Source organism: Cricetulus griseus, chromosome 8 (genome assembly GCF_003668045.3).
Source record: "Cricetulus griseus strain 17A/GY chromosome 8, alternate assembly CriGri-PICRH-1.0, whole genome shotgun sequence".
NCBI lineage: Eukaryota > Metazoa > Chordata > Mammalia > Rodentia > Cricetidae > Cricetulus > Cricetulus griseus.
The window spans coordinates 98,174,857-98,193,380 of NC_048601.1; the positions used below are offsets into that span (position 1 = coordinate 98,174,857).

Here is an 18,524-nt window from a genome sequence, read left to right on the forward strand (position 1 = left end):
CCCGGCCACCTCCAAACCGGCCGTCGCACCTGTCCCCACGGTTCCCCTACCTAAGGGTCCCCTCCCCCTCTCGGCGGAGCGCGAGTCCCGGGGGCTCGGCAGCAGAGCGAGGGGTTGGGGCCCGGGGAGCGCTCGGCGCGGCTCAGCCAATGGGAAGGGCGGGCGCTCGGGGTGGGGGAGAGGCGGCGCTGCGGGCGCGCGGCGGCAGGAGGGGGCCGGGAGGCGGGGCGGAGCCGGAGCCGGAGCCGGAGCGGGGCGGCGCGCGCATTAACCCTTCAGCCGCCGGACCGAGCCTCACGCGCTGCCCGAGCCGCGGGGCGCTGGAGCGGCTGTCGGCGCGGCGCGCGGCGGCGGCGGCGGGGCAGGCGCGAGCCGGGAGCCGGGCGCTCGAGCGGGCGGAGCGCGGAGCGGGGACGAAGCGGAGCGGGGCCCGTGGCACCGCCGGCCCGGGTCGATAGACAGGTGTGCCGGCGCCGCAGCTCCAGCCGCTTCAGGCCCGGCCCGCGGTCCGGAGCCGGCAGCCGCTAGCCGAGCGGGGACCCCGAGCCCCCCAGTCCAGTTCCGGCCCCGCCCGCAGGCAGCTTGGCAGCGGGGTGCGGAGACCACGGCCCGGCCAGGCCACCCGAAGCCTAGTGCTGGGCCGGGCCGGGCCAGGGTGGGTGGGGGCCCGCCCGGCCCGCCCATGGGCTCAGGATGCCGGTGCGGAGGGGCCACGTCGCGCCGCAGAACACCTTCCTCGACACCATCATCCGCAAGTTTGAGGGCCAGAGTGAGTGGGGGAGGGGGCGAGGTGGGGAGGGGGTGTGAGGAGGTTTGGGGGTGGGTGGGTCCAGTCCTGGGAGTGTGGATGGGGGGCGTGCCCGGGCCGTGTGCACTGCAAAATGTGAGTCAGGAGGGGATGGTGGGCCCTGAGACTTACGCCAGGACCCGAGGAGCCAAGGCTTGGTGCCAGGGGATAATTACCATGGGACTAAGGGGCCTAGTGTTGCAGCCTGGGGTGGGAGCGTGTGGACTGTGAAGGAAAGGGAGGTGGGATGAGGTATGCAGCTGTTTCAATGCCCAGAGTTTGTGAGATTGCGCGTGTGTGGCCAAGCGAATGTATATGACCCAAGCTGTTGGACCCTAAAAGTACAGTGCATGCTCCAATCTTGACTGTGTTCTATGTGAGAGGCAGAAGCTAAGGGTGTAGGATCAGTAACAATCTGGACTTGAGTGTGTGGCATGCATATGGCCAAGTCCCTGTGTCACTTATGAATTTGAGTCTACATGGGCTGTCAAGAGGTGTCACCTGCAAGTCCCCAAGATTGTGGGCCCAGTGGTGACAGGGGGCTGCAGACCTGAAACTGGCCTTGGGGTTTACAAGCTGGCTGTGGAGCTCCTGTGTGGTGGGTTTTCCTGCTGGGGACAGCACCCCAAGCCCCATTTGGGGATTACAGCACCCCTTATGCTGACCTAGCAAAAGAGACTTCCAGAAGTGCCCTAGACTAGGTGAATGTTTTGGTGTTGGTGTGCCTGGTGTGGCATGTGCCACAGAGGGTGTGACTGTCAAGGGCCCTGGGAGCCTGGGAGCAGGAGAGTGACATTCCTTGCCCGTGACCCTGAGCACACAGGACAGCGTGTGCTTGTACTGTGGTGGGAGGGGGGGTCAGTTGGATAGGCAGTATTGTCCCTAGATGAAGAACAAGATGATCCCGAGGGGGTGGGTCAGCCACACTGATGCAGGCCTAGGGGCTGGGGCAGGTTTGTTTCCTGCTGGCTGGGTAGGCACAGGCAGAATCTGAGAAGACCTTGGACTGGATCCTAAAGACTTGGCTTCTGGCCCCACCTCTGCCACTGACTGCCAGATGACCTTGAATGACTCTTCCCCTCTAAGCCTCAGTTTCCATATCTGTGAACAAGGGGATAAGCTACAGGACTTGTGAGGTTTCTTCTGTATCTGTAGTCTAGGATTTCAGTCAAGGGGTGGGGTCGGGTGGGGTGGGATGGGGCTTGCCCCCAAAGGAACTTGCTCTGCTCTCAGACTGGGAGTCTGGGGGTCAATTTTCTTCCGTGGGTAGTTGGTACTCGGGACTGTCATAGAGTGAAGTAGGGATGGAGGCAGAGTTAGAAGGTCTTTTCATATGACAAGAAGCTCTGACCTGGGTTGATGCTTGCTTGGGAGTTCCAGTAGGTCTTGGGAACTGACCTAAAGATGACCCAACTCTCAAAAGTAACTTCCTAGATAGCCTGACCTTGCTGCAGGGAACCCCTGCTGTGCTTTCTGCCTGAGTTTGCCTTCCTCAGGACTGTGCAGAGCTGCAGTCTGAAGACTGCCTGATGGGGAGGGTAGGAGACAGTTTCAACTTCCGTTGCACATCCCAGCACTACAGGCCAAAGTGTCCAGACTTTCTGTTTATAGAAGGCGCCCTATCCTTGGAACATCTCACTTGGGCACAAACCCAGGCTGCTGCTTATTCACCTGGCTGGCCCCTGGGGCAGGTGTGGGGTGGTGAGCCAAGTCTACTTGAAATGGATCTATCAGACTTCCTTTTTTTGACGGGGTCTGGGAGGAAGGCTTCACATCCCTAGAGGTGGTCATCCTTCCCAGGATTGTTTCTCACAGCGGGCCAGTGCCTTGGGCCCATCTCTGGGCTCCAGGGAGTTGCAGGGTGTGAGGCTGCAGGTTGCTTTCCTTGTTCCCTATGACCTTGGACTTCTGCCTGTGACCCCCCCCCCCCCGCCGTCCTGCCAGACAAGATTCAAAAGCTGGTTTCACTATGAATGAACTGCTAGACTTGCGTATTGGTCTGACCTTCTCTTGAGTCCATCCATAAAACGACGATATTAACAACCACTTTGCTGGGTCGTCCAGGTCTACTAGTTAACTCCTCATCCTTTGGTTCACCCATCCCCAGCATCTGACTGCCTGTGGCTAGGGCGTGGAAGTCCTAGTAGGCACGGGGAGTAGGAGCCGTGGGGAGTCTGGGGGTACTTGAGGAATTGGTTTTCTAGGGAGCGTCCCCTATGAAGAGGAAGAAGCCGGAGGAGCTGGTGCAAAGGGGAGGCAGGCCGCCATCTCCTGCTCTTCCCATGCTCCCTTTCCAGGCTGTGTTTATCCCTCCGCCGCGGCTGCTGACACGCGTTGCTGACACCCGCCCAGGCCGGCCTTGGCCGCTGGCTCTCTGCCCGGGGGAAGCCACGCAGCGGGCCGGCCGGCCGGCCCGGGGGCTGGGGGGGGGCGTGTCGCCAGGCCGCGCCCGGCTGAGGCACCTGTGTCAGGGCACAGCTGCGTTCGGCCGGGGTTGGGCGCCCCCTCCCCGGTGCGAAGGAGTGTGGGACGGCAGTATGTGACGAGCGAATGTGGGGAAGGGCCGGGAGCCCCGAGACTGGAGTCCCCGCTCACGTGCGCGTGCATCCCCGCCTCCCCCCAGGCCGCAAGTTCATCATCGCTAACGCCCGCGTAGAGAACTGCGCCGTCATCTACTGCAACGACGGCTTCTGCGAGCTGTGCGGATACTCTCGGGCCGAGGTGATGCAGCGGCCCTGCACCTGCGACTTCCTGCACGGGCCGCGCACGCAACGCCGAGCCGCCGCGCAGATCGCGCAGGCCCTGCTGGGCGCAGAGGAGCGCAAAGTGGAGATCGCCTTCTACCGGAAAGATGGTAGGCGGGGCCGGGGCGGGGCTGGGGCTAGGGGCCGGGCCTCGGGAGAATGAGCGTGGGCGTGTGGGCGGAGCAGCGGGGTGCGATCTGTGGTTGCGGGAGGCTGGTGCACCGTGCGGGTTCCGGGGGGCGGGACCCAGGCGGGGGCGCGGCCCTGCGTCTTGGGGCGGGTGTGGCCTAGGTCTGGTGCGTTGGCTTTCCCGATGGTCTTGGAGCTGCTAAGACCCAGGGGCCCTGGCACCATCCGTACTTTTCCTCTTTGGCAGGTGTCATTATGTCGAGCTAGGTAGGCTGGCGTTTGACCAGTCGGGGATAGTAGTTGCGTGCTTGGATGGTGGTAATAGGGCAAGCTGGCGGCTGGCGCTGACTCCCAGCTCCAGTATTCTAGCTACCTGTAGAGCAGCCTGTGCTAGGTGACTTCCTGGAAGATGTCATGAGGGAAGAGTTGTATCTGCTGTCACTCACCTCCTGCCTTCCTTTCTCTTCTGTGCTTCAACTACAGTTCTTCCCACAACCTTGGTTCTCTTTGTCTGGTCTGCAGAACACCCTGTCCCGCCCCTCAACTCCCTCTTGGCCAGGTGTCTCTGCTCAGTCACCACCTCCCCACCCAGCTGCTTTGTGCATCCACATCCGGAGAGCAAAGTAGAGAGCGGATAAACACAGTGGGTGGAGCTGCTTTCTCGCTAGGCCTGTGCTGCTGGGTGGGCTCTGCGCGGGGGAGCTCAGGGAAGTGGAGGGATAGTGGGTATTGGAGGACTGGGAAGGGGCTCCAGAATTCTGTTGTTCACCAGTGAATGTTTCACGAGTTTCACGACAGCCCCTGGAACCCAGCTCAGAGCCGGGTTCTTGAACATAGAGCTGCCTACAGGAAAGGCAAAGGTCCTGCTGCTCTCAGGGAGCTTGTTGGCTGTCCACAGTGAGCATACCCTGCTCTTGTGGCAAATGAAACCTGCAAGGCCCAGGCTGCTGCTGTGCATGCTCCAGGGTGGCTGAGGCTATCTGTAAAGGTTGGCATCTGGTGCAGTGTGTAGCCTGTGATGTCCTTGGGCAGCGTGTGTGGGGCATACTCAGTGTGGGTCCTTTACAGGCAAGTTTGCTTTCGCAAATTGGGGTTGTGGCTGGCAGGCGGTAGGGGATGAAGTAGTGATAAACTTACAGACAGTGGGCTATGTGTTATCTTGTGTAATCCTCACAGCATCCCTGAGATGCAGATAACACTTTTTCTTTCCTCCTAAGGATGATGAAACCGAAGTTTCATTAAGACTGTTCCCTGAATCACACAGATCAAAAGCATCGGCTCTTGGAGTGGAGCTCATGTCTGTCTGACCAGAGCCATATCGTGCTGTTGTATTGTGTGTCAGGTATTGACAATGACACCAGACAACCAGAGGGCTCCACACAGTGAAAACTTAAGTTTCCAAACCATAGGTGTACATGTATGAACACATAAGTCTTGGGGTCAGATGTAATGTGGGAAATCTCCCACCAGCCAAATTGATTGATTTCCACAGATTTGTTTTAGTGCTTACTTGGGATGCTGGTCTTTCTTTCTTTCTTTCTTTCTTTCTTTCTTTCTTTCTTTCTTCCTACCTTCCTTCCTTCCTTTCTTTTTCTTTTTTTCTTCTGAACTGGGGATCAAAACCAGAGCCGTGTGTGTGTGTGTGTGTGTGTGTGTGTGTGTGTGTGTGTGTGTGTTATGGGGATGAGTGCTACCATATGTATGTTTGGAGTCAGGACAATTTCACGGAGTTGTTTCTTTCCTTCAACTTTTATATGAGTTTCAGGGCTCAAACTCAGGTTGTCAGGTTGGTGTGGGAAGCACCTTTACCTGCTGACCTGTTTTGTCAGTGCTAGCTAGCTCTCACTCATTTTCTCCCTCTCCATCTCTGTTTTTTTTTTTTTTGGCAGGGTCTCACTATGTAGATATAGCTGGCATTGACTCAGTGTGACCTGCCAGCCTCTGCCTCTGCCTCCCAAGTGCTGGGATTAAAGGTGTGCATCACGATACCAGGGCCTAAATTCATTTGTTTTGAGATAGTATCTCACTAAGTTGTCCAGGCTGGCCTTGAATTCACCTTGTAGCCTAGGTGGGCCTTGGATTTTCTCAGCCTCTAATGTAACTGGGATGATAGTTCTGTGTCATTAGACTTGGCAAGGGTGCTGAACTTCGGAGATAATGCTCACAATACAGGGTCTTCTACTGTGAGCCACACTACAGCCCCATGGTGGACATTGCTGTGTTAGTGGATTTGACCCCTTGGCAGCAGAGTGGTGGGACTGATTTTTCCTTTGACTATAGCATGGATGTAGCCTTCTCAAGTAGCATGGACCTTTTTGGTCCATACAGACTTCTTTGGGAGACTCCTGAAGAGGAGGTGCCATGGAATCTTGAAGGGCTAATCCAACCATTCGGGTTGCAGGTGGAGAAGTCACGTGGTAGCGATCTCATGACCAGGGTATCCATGGAGGGAAGGGGCCTAGAATCCAAGTCTCTGTGCAAGTCCACGCTCTTGCCTTCTCCAGGTTACAACTCCAATTGGGTCAGTGACCCAGGAAACCTTATGCCGTCTGCTGCCGTCTGCCCCTTCTTTGTCCTCACCTAGTTTCCATGGGGATCAGATAACTTCTGTGGCCCTGAGCTTCCCAAGGCCCCACTTACCTTGGCATTCTGGACTGAGGGCGATGCCGTCAGATTCTTCAGCCTCTCTATCTTCTCTGCCCTGTGATACAAAGTCCCTCCTGCCATCTATCCTTCTTGCCTGACCTGGGCTCCCCACCCCCCACCTGTGTGTGTGTGTGTGTGTGTGTGTGTGTGTGTGTGTGTGAGTGTGTGTGGGTGAGTGTGTGAGTGAGTGTGTGTGTGTGAGTGTGTGTGTGAGTGTGTGTGTGTATGAGTGTGTGTGAGTGTGTGAGTGAGTGTGAGTGAGTGTGTGTGTGTGAGTGTGTGTGTGTGAGTGTGTGTGTGTGTGTGAGTGTGTGAGTGTGTGAGTGTGTGTGTGTGTGAGTGTGTGTGTGTGTGTGTGTGTGTTGACATGTGGAGCATGTACAAAGTCAGAAAAGAAATACCACCCCCTGTTTTTGTTCAAGCCTTTCCCAGGACGTCTGCTTGGGCCAGCCTGGGAGAGTAGGTCCTTGGCCTGTAGCCCCAGGGAGGGGGAATGGCTAGCGAGGAGGCAGGGCCTTTTGCTGGCGGGCGCCACTAAGGACAGCTGTGCTGTGTCGGAGCCTCTAACTCAGCTCTGTGCAGTCTCAGGGTCTGGAGCCAGACAGCCCCATTATTTAGTTGCTGGGGCTGTTGAGAGGTGTGGAAGCTAGACTGGGGGAGTGTGGGTGGAGGAGGAGACAGAGTGTGCCCAGTTCACTGGCCTTATGCTGATGCCCTTTAAGTCAGGCCTGGGATCAGAGTAGAATTGTGAACAGAACCCCTGTAGTGCAGGTCTGGCAGGATGTGAGTTTCTCCAGCACCTCAGACAGCAGGTGCTGGCTGGGGACACACCTTGCTCTGCACTGCCACACTGGGGTAGGGGAGACATGGTTCTTTCTCTGTCCCTTCTATTGTCTTTGCTCTTTGTTGCCATCTCTCTGTTGACTCTCCTCCCTGCTGCAGTGCTCTGGCTGCCTCCTGTGCCCCATCCTCTTGGTATTTCTTCCTCTCCATGCGCAGGCCTCCCTGCCTTTGTCTCTGACCTGCCTGCCTGACTGTCCCTTCCATTTTTGCCTCCTTCCTCTTTTGTCTATTTCTTCTGTTCCTTCAGCACCCTGGAGCCTTCTTCTTGCTTCTTTCCCTGTCTCCTGTGTCCTGTTTACTCGCCCCTGATTTCCCAGGCTTTTGTCTGAAAGGGTTTATCTGTCTTACATACCTCTGACTGTCCTGTCCCTGTCTCTGTATCCCTGTGTCCCCATGAGCCTGTGTGTGGGTGGAAATGTGTGGTGTCTCTGGAGAAGAGTCTATTGGCTTCTTCACTCCAGCTGCAGGCCAGTTGCCATGGCAACAAGGTCAGAGGGTCCCCACTGCTACAGCTGATGCTGATGCTGAGGGGGAGGGGTTGGGACCTTTGGTCCAGGCCAGCTCCCAGTGCACTGTCTTTACATTTGCTATACTGCTGCACCCCGGGTTCCTAGCTGCTCAGGCAGGCCCTGGTGGTACCAGTTGCCAACCTCTGGGCATTGCACTGCCCCGCTATAACCCAGACCATTGGTTTTATGTCTTCCCTGCCTTCCCTGTTCTCTCTGCCACTGCTGTGGCTTTCCTCTCTCAGACACCCTCCCCACTCCCCCCCCCACGTCATGTGGTATCTGAGTTGGTGAAAAGATGCTCTCTGTGAAGGGGGAGGTTTTGAGGGGAAGCCAGAGTTCACAGGTCAGTGCCTAGCTGTTTCTGTGCTCTGTGCATGGAAATCAGCCTGGAGCCTTCCTAGGAGAAGCCAAGGGCTTAAATTTAGGCCTTTTGCCATGAGGCCAAAGCCATTGGAGTGTTTACCAGCCCCCTTTTGTTTTTACTCCCTATGTAGTCCTAGCTCTCCTGGAGCTCACTATGTAAATCAGGCTGGACTTGAACTCAAAAGAGAGCCACCTGCTTCTGCTAGGATTAAAGGTGTGCTCTCTTCTTGGGAGCACAGATATTCTTGCCATTCTGGTCAGGATCTGGTATAGTCTGGAGCCTTGGGCAGGTGATAGTTTCTAGCAGGGTCTGCCTCCAGCTGTCTGTTTCTGCTGAGCACTTCTCCCAGATGCCCTGTGTGAGCTGCCCTGGGCTGCTGGGGGCTTCTGGTCTATGAGGATAGAGTGGTGCTGTCTCCTCAGAGCCCCTCGGTCTGCACAGTATCTGGAGGGTGCCTCCTGCTCCTGTGTGTGGTGTCTCCGAAGCTCCAGAGGAACTATGTAAATATTTGTGCAGAGCTGTCTAGGTGGAAGCAGAGTTGACAGTGGCCTTGGGCTCTGGGGAGGGGGACTGGAACAGAAGGAGAGCCAGCTCAGTGATGTGGGATGGGGTGAGCTTAGGTGGCTTCCTGTGCGATGTGATCTGAGCATTCTAAGGAAGTCCTTTTCTTCTACTCAGCATCCCTGAGGACATCCATCCCTCTCCTAGAGAACATTTGCTGGCCTGAGAATTGCCCCTGTCCTCCAAAACCTACCCTCCCACTTTGCGTACAGGCAGGAAAGCAGTGGCATTTGGACCTATGGGTGAGGGAATGACAAACTTTTCTGTTTGACGTGTAGGGAAATCTGGGATCAGGGTCAGAGAATTGCTGGAAGGGTTGCTGGACTAGGTACCAGCTCAGGAAGGTCCCAGTGGCTGTTGATGCTCTGTAAAGACCTCTGGGCTGTGTGCTGGGGTTGGGCACTTGTAGGCTGGCCTAGAGTTACCCAGCAGGCTGGGCAATATCTTGCCTTTACTTGTATTTACCTCAGTCTGTCCCTAGATGAGTTTGTGGTGCTCATCATCCCCACTAGGCTGAGTGATGTTTGTTTTGTTGTTTTCTTGTATCCACATGCCTAGCACATTGTAGGAGCTCAATATCTGCATGTTTTTGCTGAATAAATGAACAAACCAGTACTGTGTGACAGAAGCCTTATTCTTGGAGTTAGATGATTTGGGGGCAGTTTCTAGCTTGATTATGGACAGTGTGGCCTTGGGAAAAATCACTTCTTATCTCTGGGCCTTAGTGTAGCATTCTGTGAAGAACCTTGGGATGATAGAGATCCAGGGTGGAAGAGGTGGTGGGGGCCAGAGGGATAGATCCTGCTTTGCTCAGCGTGGGAGACATCATAGTGCAGGCCTCAGCCTCTTCACTCAGGGAATGAGAGGAGGCCGGAGTGGGGAACAAAGCTTTGGCAAAGTCAGCTGGGAGCTGGTGGCTCTTGGTAGCACTTAGGTACGCTCAGGTGACTTCACTTTATAGTGTGTAAATGGTGGTCCTTGCACCTTCTGCTGGAAAAGTTTCTCAGTCATTTTCCAGGAGGGGAAACTATCGCTTGCAGAGGCTAAGGGACTTACCTAGCAGGTGGGGACTGAATGGGACCTTTGGCCCAGTTTCTCTCTACTGTAGAGCCCTATGTGGACCACCTTGCATAAGTTTCTTCTTCTGGGGAGAGATGAGCTCAGGAGGTCTAGATTTGGCTGGAATCTGAGAGCTTCAGTGGTCTTTGTTTCTCAGGTGGATCAAAGCACTTGTCCCCTGCATGGTCCGTGGAGGGCATTCCCCAAACACAGCATGCTGTGCCAGGGCTGTCTGCTTATCACTCAGCAGCATCACCCATGGTCACAGTTGACACTGTGGGGAGTAAGATTGTCTGCTGTGTGGCCCTCACTGCTTCTTCCTGTCTTTCCTCTCCCTGTCTAGGTTCCTGTAGGCTCAGCTCCTCAAATCAGTGAGGCTCCAAATACTCATGTTAGTGTTTTTCTCTTTTCTTTCATTTTCTTTTCTGCCTTTTCTTTTATGTCATTTCTCAGTTCCGTGACACTCCTTACAGGCAGCCATTCAAATATACTCCCTATGAATATGCTGTTCGCATATGTTCTTGCAAATGTGTATTTTGACTGGATAGATGCATGTGAATTTAATTTATGCAAATAGTATTGTGCTATGTATTGTATTCTGCCATTCACTTTTCTTACCCAGGAACATGACTTTATATGCAGGTGGGCTGCCACTGAGTGTCCAGTCTGTGGTTCCCCACCCTGGAGCATGGTTTACTTGCTCACAGTCCCAGGGAAGAACCTCTGCCACCAGAGGTAATGCCACACTGAACATTCTCTTACACAGTCCTTTTCAGACTCCTGTGAGGTGTCTGTGGGCTGCATGCCTAGAGGTGAAATTGCTGGAATCCAGGATATGGGGGTTCTTAGCTAACTGTTGCCCCACTGTGTGCCTGAACTGCCAATCTTGTCCGACTACGAATGGAGACTCTCATACTCTTCCACCTATGCCACATTCAGCATCATTTCCCATTCTAATTTTGCCAGTTTTGTGGACTTGGTTGTTTTAATTTGAGTTTCTTTGACTTTTTTTGTAGGCCAGAGTATCTCTTTTAGGCTTGATATCTGTTTGAGCTTTCATTCTGTCAATTGCTTGATTGTATCCTTTGCTTATCTTTCTATGAGACTGCCGTCTTTTGTTCCTGTGGATTTCTAAGGGTTGCTTGTGTGTTCTAGAAATACAAACGAATACAGTATGTATTCCCTATGTTAATTCCTTGTTTGAGTTATGAATACCTTCTCCCTCTTGGTCTCTGTTCAGTTAATAAAACAAAGATTTGGATAAAATGAATCATTGATTTTTAGTTTTGTTTGCGCTCTTGAAATTCCACTCGAGACCCCCCCCCCCCCGCCGGTTCCATGCAAAGGCTGAGAGGTCCCCACAGGTCCACGTCTCTCCCCTGGCTACTTGGTCTCACCTTCCTCAGTTGGGTGTTGGATCCACCCTGAGCCCTCCCTGGATGTAGTGTCAAGTAAGGATCAAGTTGTACTTTTTTCCATGTAAGGAGCCAACTTTCCCAACACATCCAGTCTGTTTTTTTCCATTGCTTTGCGGGGCACCTTTAGCATAGGTTGCTTTACTGTGTAACTACGGTCTGCCTCTGAACATTGCATTCTGCCCTAAATACCTGTCAGTTTGTTTATCAGCATGTGTAAAACAGCAACAAGCACACTATGGTGTTTACGGGTCTCAGTAATCAAAAAGGTGAAATCTCCCACTTTTTAAATTAAAAAAATGGTTTGTTTATTTATTAGATAAGATCTTATTCTGTAGCTTGGGACTCACTGTATGTAGTAGCTCAGGCTTGTCTTGAGCTGTAGCAATCCCACTGCTTCATCTTCCCATGGGTTTGGATAATAGCAAGCCATATCTGGATTTTTCCTTCTTCTTTACTTTCATTTGTTTATTTTATTTTATGAGTCAGTATCTCTCTCTACTTCCTAGGCTGGCTTGGAACTCACTATCCTGCTTCTGCCTTCTGCATGTTCAGATAACAAGCGTGCACTACATGGTGGCTTCACAGTTAGGTTTGGTCTTGTAGGTTAATTAGAAGAATTAACAGCTTTGTAGGTTTCAGTAAGATCCTGGACCACCTCTTCCTGGGCTACCTCATTTCCATATACTTTATTTCTCTAAAGTTTGTTTTCTTGGTCATCCTCAGCAGCTCCATAGTGTGGAGGCAGGTGGTATGTTACTGAAAAAGAAATTATGTGGCTGGGGGAAATGGCTCAGCGGATAAAGAGCTTGCTGGAAAAGTGTGAGGACCTGAGTTTGAATCTCCAGAACCCACAGGAAAGCTGGGCACAGTAGCCTGTGACTGTAACCCCTGCTTTTAGGTAATGGAAAGTGGAGACAGAAGGATCCTGGGTCGCTCATGAGCCAGCTAGCCTGGTGTGTGCAGTGACAAAACAATACACAAGGCTGTCTTCTGACTTCCGCACGCACATCATAGCACTTGTGCATCCACGTACATGGATACACACACGCACACACACAGATAAGGAAAAAAAGGAAAAAGACTTTAAAAAATTATTTATGCGTGTGATTGTGATTGTGTTTGACTACAGGTGGTGCTTGTGTAGAGGCCAGAAGATAACTTGGGGAGTTGGCTCTCTTTCCACTGTTGGTTCTGGGGACCAAACTCAGCTCATCATACTTGCACAGCAAGAGCTTTTACCCATGAGCCCTTTGCTGGCTCCTCCCTTTGAAGCCTCAAACTCAGTATGAAGCCAAGGCCAACTTTTAGTGCTAGGGTAACAGGTGTGGACTACTACTCTAATGCCATGTTGTTTTCTGACTCTACTAATTGTTTGAAGTGGTGTGTTTTGTGCCATCTGTTGGAGCTCTTGTCTTAGTTCTTGGTGTTCGTCTGTTGACTTTGTTGGTTCTCTGGGGAGATGACTCTGTACCTTGCACATAGTATCAGTTTTCATGTTTGTTTGTGTCATGGTCATATGTTTCCATTTCAGGAGACCTTTACTGACAAGTGTATTTTCTATGGGTGTTTCACAGTGTTCTATGAGAGAGCAAGCCAGGAGGAATCATCCTCTCGACTTAATGATCAAACAGCTGTGCCTGCTCGGAGATCAACGGCAGAGCCTTATTACAGCTCTCCAGGCCCTTACTGGTGTTTAGGGAGCCAAGATGGAAGACAATTGCAGGCATTTACAGAACACCAGAAGAGGGAAGGGACCCCAGGATTGTCCCTCTGATGAACAGTGACAGATCTGTGCCCCTGATGCCCTGTGACAGCTGCAGATATAGGGGTCAGGGCCGTAGTGAAGGGGGCAGAAAGGGGCAAGGCTCAAAAATTACACAGCTGACATGGTTCACTCAGGTCCCAAGCACCATCTTGTTTGACAGTAACTAGTGACCAAATGTAATGTTGCTTTGGGAAAAAACCACCTGAATTCCTTTGGTGGCTCTGTCTGCTCACACGCAGGAATGGGGTGGGGGATCCTGTACTGAAAGAGTGGCCAGTGCCTTTGGCTCTAGAAGGGAGGTGAGAGGTGGGTCCACACTGGCCCAAACCTCAGGAGACCTCCCAAAGCTATGCACTCAACACCTGCTGTGAAGGCAGTCTCTCTGCAGCAGGTCTGGATACTAGGGTTGGGGATACTCACCCCTCAAGCCAGCTAGTGGACGTACCCTCTTCAAAGGGTGTGGTATTGGATGAGTTCCCAGAGAGAAGCATCCGTGTGGGCTGATTCAGTAAATCGTCTGGGGTGGGGTCTGGGAGGGATGAGGATGGGAGGAAGTGGGAGGGTCAGTCACAGGAGGGGTGCTGCAGGGGCTGTGTGTGGAGGCAGCTTCCCCAGGTTAATGCGACATCATCTTACTGTCTTCTTAGTGTGTGTGTGTGTGTGTGTGTGTGTGTGTGTGTGTGTGTGTGTGTGTTGGTATGTTTTAGGAGTCAGTTCTCTCCTTCCATCATGTTGGGCCCCAGGGATCAAACTCAGGTTGTCAGACTTGGTGGCAGGTACCTTTACCCACTGAGTTCTCTCTCAAGGACTTATTTGTCTTACCTTCTTAAGACAGAGGGTATCACTCTCACTTATGAGCCAAGAGGTGGTATGGCCCTAGGATCCTGGAGCGCAGCCAGCTTGAGCTCTCCTTGGTGCAGGTTGTCTTTTGAGGAGTTGTAGTCTGAGGAGATGGCTTAAACATGCTATAGGCTGTTGTTTTTAGCAGGAGGTTAGCTGCCCATAGACGCCCTGGCCCTACACAGAGATTATTGGCAGGTTCTGGTTGCAAGGGTGGTGGAAAAGTGCGCCTGGAAGTGATGTTCCTTTGAGATTTTGAGTCTGGATTGTGGCTTTCCAAACCTGCCTGTCAGGACCCTCAGCTCAGTTCCTGGATTCAGAAACCTAGGATTGGTCTCTGGTACACACACATAAACATGCTGTCACACGGGGACACAAACTCATTGACTGGCTGGCCTCTCAGACTCCCCCATCCTGTCCCTTAAGTCTGCAGTACCCCTGGCCTTCCCTAGCCCCTCTGGCTGTCCGTGAGAGTGGTGTTAGTGACACGGTGGCCCTTGGCCAGAAGCAGCTCCTGCTGCATCTTCCTGTCGCCACCACCAGGCTAAATATAACCTGACACTCCACAGCCCTGGGCTGCTCCTCCGGAGGGAGACAGCCTCTGCCTGGGGGGCGGACAGGGCCAACTGCAGTCTCAGCCTCCCTGCCCTCAGTGTGACTTTGGGCTCATTTTGGCACAGCTCCTCCTGCTTGGAGTGGAGCAGGGGAGGTGACCAGGATGAGGGTGCTAGAGGTCACCTTCCCTGCAGGGACCTGCTACTTTGCCTCATTACAGCTCCAGATGCTTCTATAAGGCCATCTGTCACTTCATCTGGCACCCAGAGCAGGAATCACTTGTCCCTGTGGTACCCACCCATAGAGAGCCTAAGCTCAGAGAGGTGGGTCTGTCTGCAGGCACACAGCAAATGTGAGGAGGGCAAGGGTTCAGGTCTCCTGATGGTTGGGGCAGAATACCTCTGTTTCCCAGGGCACATCCACTGTTTTGTTTGTTTTACCTTTCTCTATCTTTCCCAGATGCCAAATTAGGGTCCCACTGAACACCTGGTTCAGTCAGAGTAGGTACAAGGGACATCATCTTGGTCATGTTGTCCCAAATGCTTCATGTGTGCTGGCATGCACAGTGAGACCATGGGGTGATGGGAAGCCACAAAGCCTCCTCCTGAACAGGTGTGCCAGGTGAGATTCTGACCTCACCAACTTGCCCAAGGCTGCTCAGGTCATCTGCAGGCCTCCTTTACCTACCCTGCCATAGATTAAGCTAAGGCAGTCCTGGACCAGGGGTACCCATAGTTGGGAAATTAGGTTTTGGTGGCACAGAATGGGTGCCTGACCTAGGTGAGTGAGGATACCAGGCAGGGTAATGTCAATCCAAAGTGGGCCCCTTAGTGTGACCTGGCACCAAATGCAAGTGCAAGCGAGCTAGGGTTTGTAGTCTGAATGGGACACTTTCTTCTGTCAGAATGAGCTGAGCCTGCTGCACCAGGTCCTTTCCATTGCCTCCTCTCTTAGTGACCCACAGTGAGCAGCATGACCACTGAAGGCTGCTGGGAGACTAGCTGGCCTGGGTCATCAAGACAAAAGGCTCTACCAGTTTCTATAGGTATATAATTTCTAGCATGCCTGCCAGCCCTGTCTTTATTTCTGTCCTGAGGGGTCAAGTACAGGCATAGACTGAGCAGGGAGGCTTGTCACCCAAAATGGGGGCCCTAAAGCCTGGCTGGAGCCTGAAGGATAAAGGTATGTTTCACTATTAGTCATTTAAATCAGACTATCCCAGGGGCCAATTGCTAAGGTTCATCTTTCTTCTGAGTATGCAGAGCTCTCCTTAGGCCAGGCTCCAAGCCTGTCATTTCATCCAGACTTCAGCCCTGTGGAGTAGGTGTGATCAACCTTGTATGATAGACAAGCATTTTGTAAGGTGACTGGCTCACAGCTTGTGCCACCTCCTCTTTGTGAAAGAGGATGAGACAGACTAGACTCCCTCTTGTCCCCTTTTGGCACCCCTAGTCCCATCCTTTTGGACTGCTCCCAGTTGTCTGCCTCTTGAATATGGGCAGTGCCTGCCACAGAGTGGTGCTGGGTGGAACTGCAGCCTTGCCTAGCTCTGGCCCTAGGGGCCGCCTTGAGGCTGCCTCTTCCTTGGATGAGCTGGATCGCTCGCTGGTGGGATTCCCAAGTAGACTGGGAGGGAGGGCAGAACAGAGTAGTGTCTGGGGTCCTGAGGCTGTGTAGAAGCTGGGTAGATGGGCGGCAGTATCCCAGGCCCCCTGGGGACAGCCCAGCCACTTGCTCACAACTTTTCTTCTCTGCTGGGAAGCTGACTGCCTAAGCTGACCACAGGCTATCTGTGGACCACCTGTGGGACCTGTCCCCAACCTGGCTAGCCTTCTCTTACCCTCAGGAACTTCCTCCATATGTCTAGCCAACTACAGGATGGGGTCCTATGGGAGGCCTGGCCAAAGAGTTGGGTTGGAGATATGTAGGTCGTATAAGACTTGGCACGTGAGAAGAGCCCAGGGCATGCTTAGTTTTCAGCTTTCTTTGTTTCCATGAATGTACCCCCAATCTCTGTTTCCCTCAGTGATCAGATAGGGCTGGGGGTGGGGGGTGTCACATTTTTGGAGCAATCAGGCCTTTGACAGGATATTTGAAAAGAAAAATTCCTTGAATGTTAACAAAGGAGGAGTGTCAGGGTTCTGTGTCTGTGTCTGGAGGTGGGAAGCAGGCCTGTCCTGTGAGAGGGGACATATCTTGAAGTTTCTTGCTGGGAGAATTAAAAACAATTGTTTTGAGATTCAGGGACCTGGGGTCACCATCTGAGACGCTATGGTCTGAAGTAGCATCTGAGAAGAAGGCTGTGCAGTTTCTCTTCCTGACTAGTCTGGCTGAAGTGGGGATGGAGTGCTGAAGACTCCAGGTTAGAATTTCTTGGCCTCTTTTAGGGACAGAGCCCCTAAGTCATCTGGAAGAGCCAGATCCATCCTGGTTCTAGATCCAGCTTCTTTGATACATGTCCCGGCAAGCATAGTGGCTTGGAGCCTAGATCTCTGGGACTCTTGGGGGTAGGTGCTGGGGTCTCCCAGGCCATGGTATCTTGGTCTCCTGCCTCTCCATAGTCCAAGGAGGCCTGCTCAGACCGCTGCCGGCCATCACCATATTAGGGCATAAACTCCAGGCTGTCTGTCTGGGTGCCAAACAGCCTCCAGCTGGGCCCAGGCCCCCCCACCCCCATGCAGCTTCAACAACACAGCTGTGTGTCAGGGGCTGGAGGTCAGGGGACAAGAGCAGCTGCTAAAGGGACACCCAGGCAGAGCTCCTGAGCTCAGGGCTTCGGGTAGGGGCACGAGGGTCCTGGCTATGGTGAGTGTAGTGGTCTTGGGTGGGGCAGAGAGCTCTTGAGGGGCTCCTCCTGGGTCTCACCCTCACCTCTGTACCCGTTTCTGTGAGTGGGTTTTGGAGGCTCTCATTTCACTGGAGAATCCACAGCTGCCAGAATCACTTGTCTGCTGTGGTCTCAGTCACCTACCCAGCATTCTGCACTATGGTTGGCCAGTGTCTCCAAGAACCTGGCCTTTCACAGCTGGCAGGCTTAGCCACAGCTTTAGTTCTCACCCCTCATACAGGCTGACAGGCATCAAGTGAGTTCCAGGTTCCATTCTTCCCTTGACTCTGGTCACCACCCCTCCTGCACACCTGGGCCAGGGATCAGGGTAATGGGAGGGATAGAGAGCAGAGAAGCCAGCCCAGAGAGGCTCCTGGGCATATAGGTGAGGGAGGCAGAGGCTGGCTTGATAGCCAACCTCGTTCTTTCTTCTTCTTTTCCCTGCCACGATGGCTGTGCCACTGCCACCACAGTCCATCTCTGGCTTCCAGGGCATGTTAGTTATTCTAGGTGTTGGACCCTTCAGAATGGATGTGACCGTTGGGAGGCAGAGAAGCTAGATGAGCAGAGGGAAGCTTGGGTGATGATAGACAGGAGATAACAGCCTGTCTGGGTCCCTGTGAGAGGGCCAGGATGTCATTGTGCCCTTCTGACTCATCAAGGAGGACTTCCTGCAGGTGGGATTCTTAGCTTGGCCCTGTCAGGGGCACTCACTCTGAGTCCACCTCAGTTCAGAAATCACCATGGAGGGCACTGGACTGTGTGTTCCTCAGAGAACCCAAGGGACCTGGAAGGCTGGTCTGCCCTGCTCCAGGGACTCTGGGGGAAGGAGAGGAGTCGTCAAGCAGAGGGTGAAGAAAGATCTCATATCAGTGTTTCTCAGACTCTGCCATATCTCAGTCCAGTGCTTCCACAGGGCAGAAGACTTGGAAACTGTGGCAGTCCCAAAATGCTGCAAAGTTTCTGAAACTCTTGATTTTAAGTTGCCTTCTCATCTTGTGGATCTACACAATGTCTAGGAACTAACCTAAAGAGAACAGAGGCAAGGTGGATACAGTAACCAACCTGTTCACATGCCAGACTGGCTCATACAAGTTTAAGAGTAACTATTGTTCCATTCTGTAGGTGAGGGAAATGAGGCACAGGGATGTTTTAAAAAATGTATATATCATTTAGCAGCCGCGCTGGGGCTGGAGCTCAGAGATTCTGTACTAAACCATGGAGTCATGGCCCTTGAAGGAGGGAAAAGCAAGGGCACATTGAAAAGGTGGGGTTATAGATGCAAACGTGGAGGAAGAAAGGTCACAACGGAGAGAGAAGGTGAACAGAGAGAGAGAGGGCTAAGAAATGAGATGGGCGGTGAGCTGAACGTATAGAGTCAGGGAAGAAATGCAGACTGACTCGGCAGTCTCGCTCAGACAGCCAGGTGCAGGACCAGGCTGGGTCAGGAATTGCATGTGTGGGCTGTGGGGGTGCG

At 53.2% G+C, this 18,524-nt stretch overlaps 1 protein-coding gene across 1 annotated transcript in view; it reads left to right on the plus strand.

Annotated features, from left to right (window-relative positions):
• The first annotated feature begins 693 nt into the window (after positions 1-693).
• Positions 694-18,524, plus strand: part of Kcnh2 (potassium voltage-gated channel subfamily H member 2) — a 31,253-nt gene continuing 13,422 nt past the window's right edge. The window contains exons 1-2 of the mRNA XM_027428459.2: positions 694-769; positions 3,411-3,641. Of these exons, the coding sequence (XP_027284260.1) occupies positions 694-769; positions 3,411-3,641 (307 nt within the window). The remainder of the gene's footprint in view (positions 770-3,410; positions 3,642-18,524) is intronic.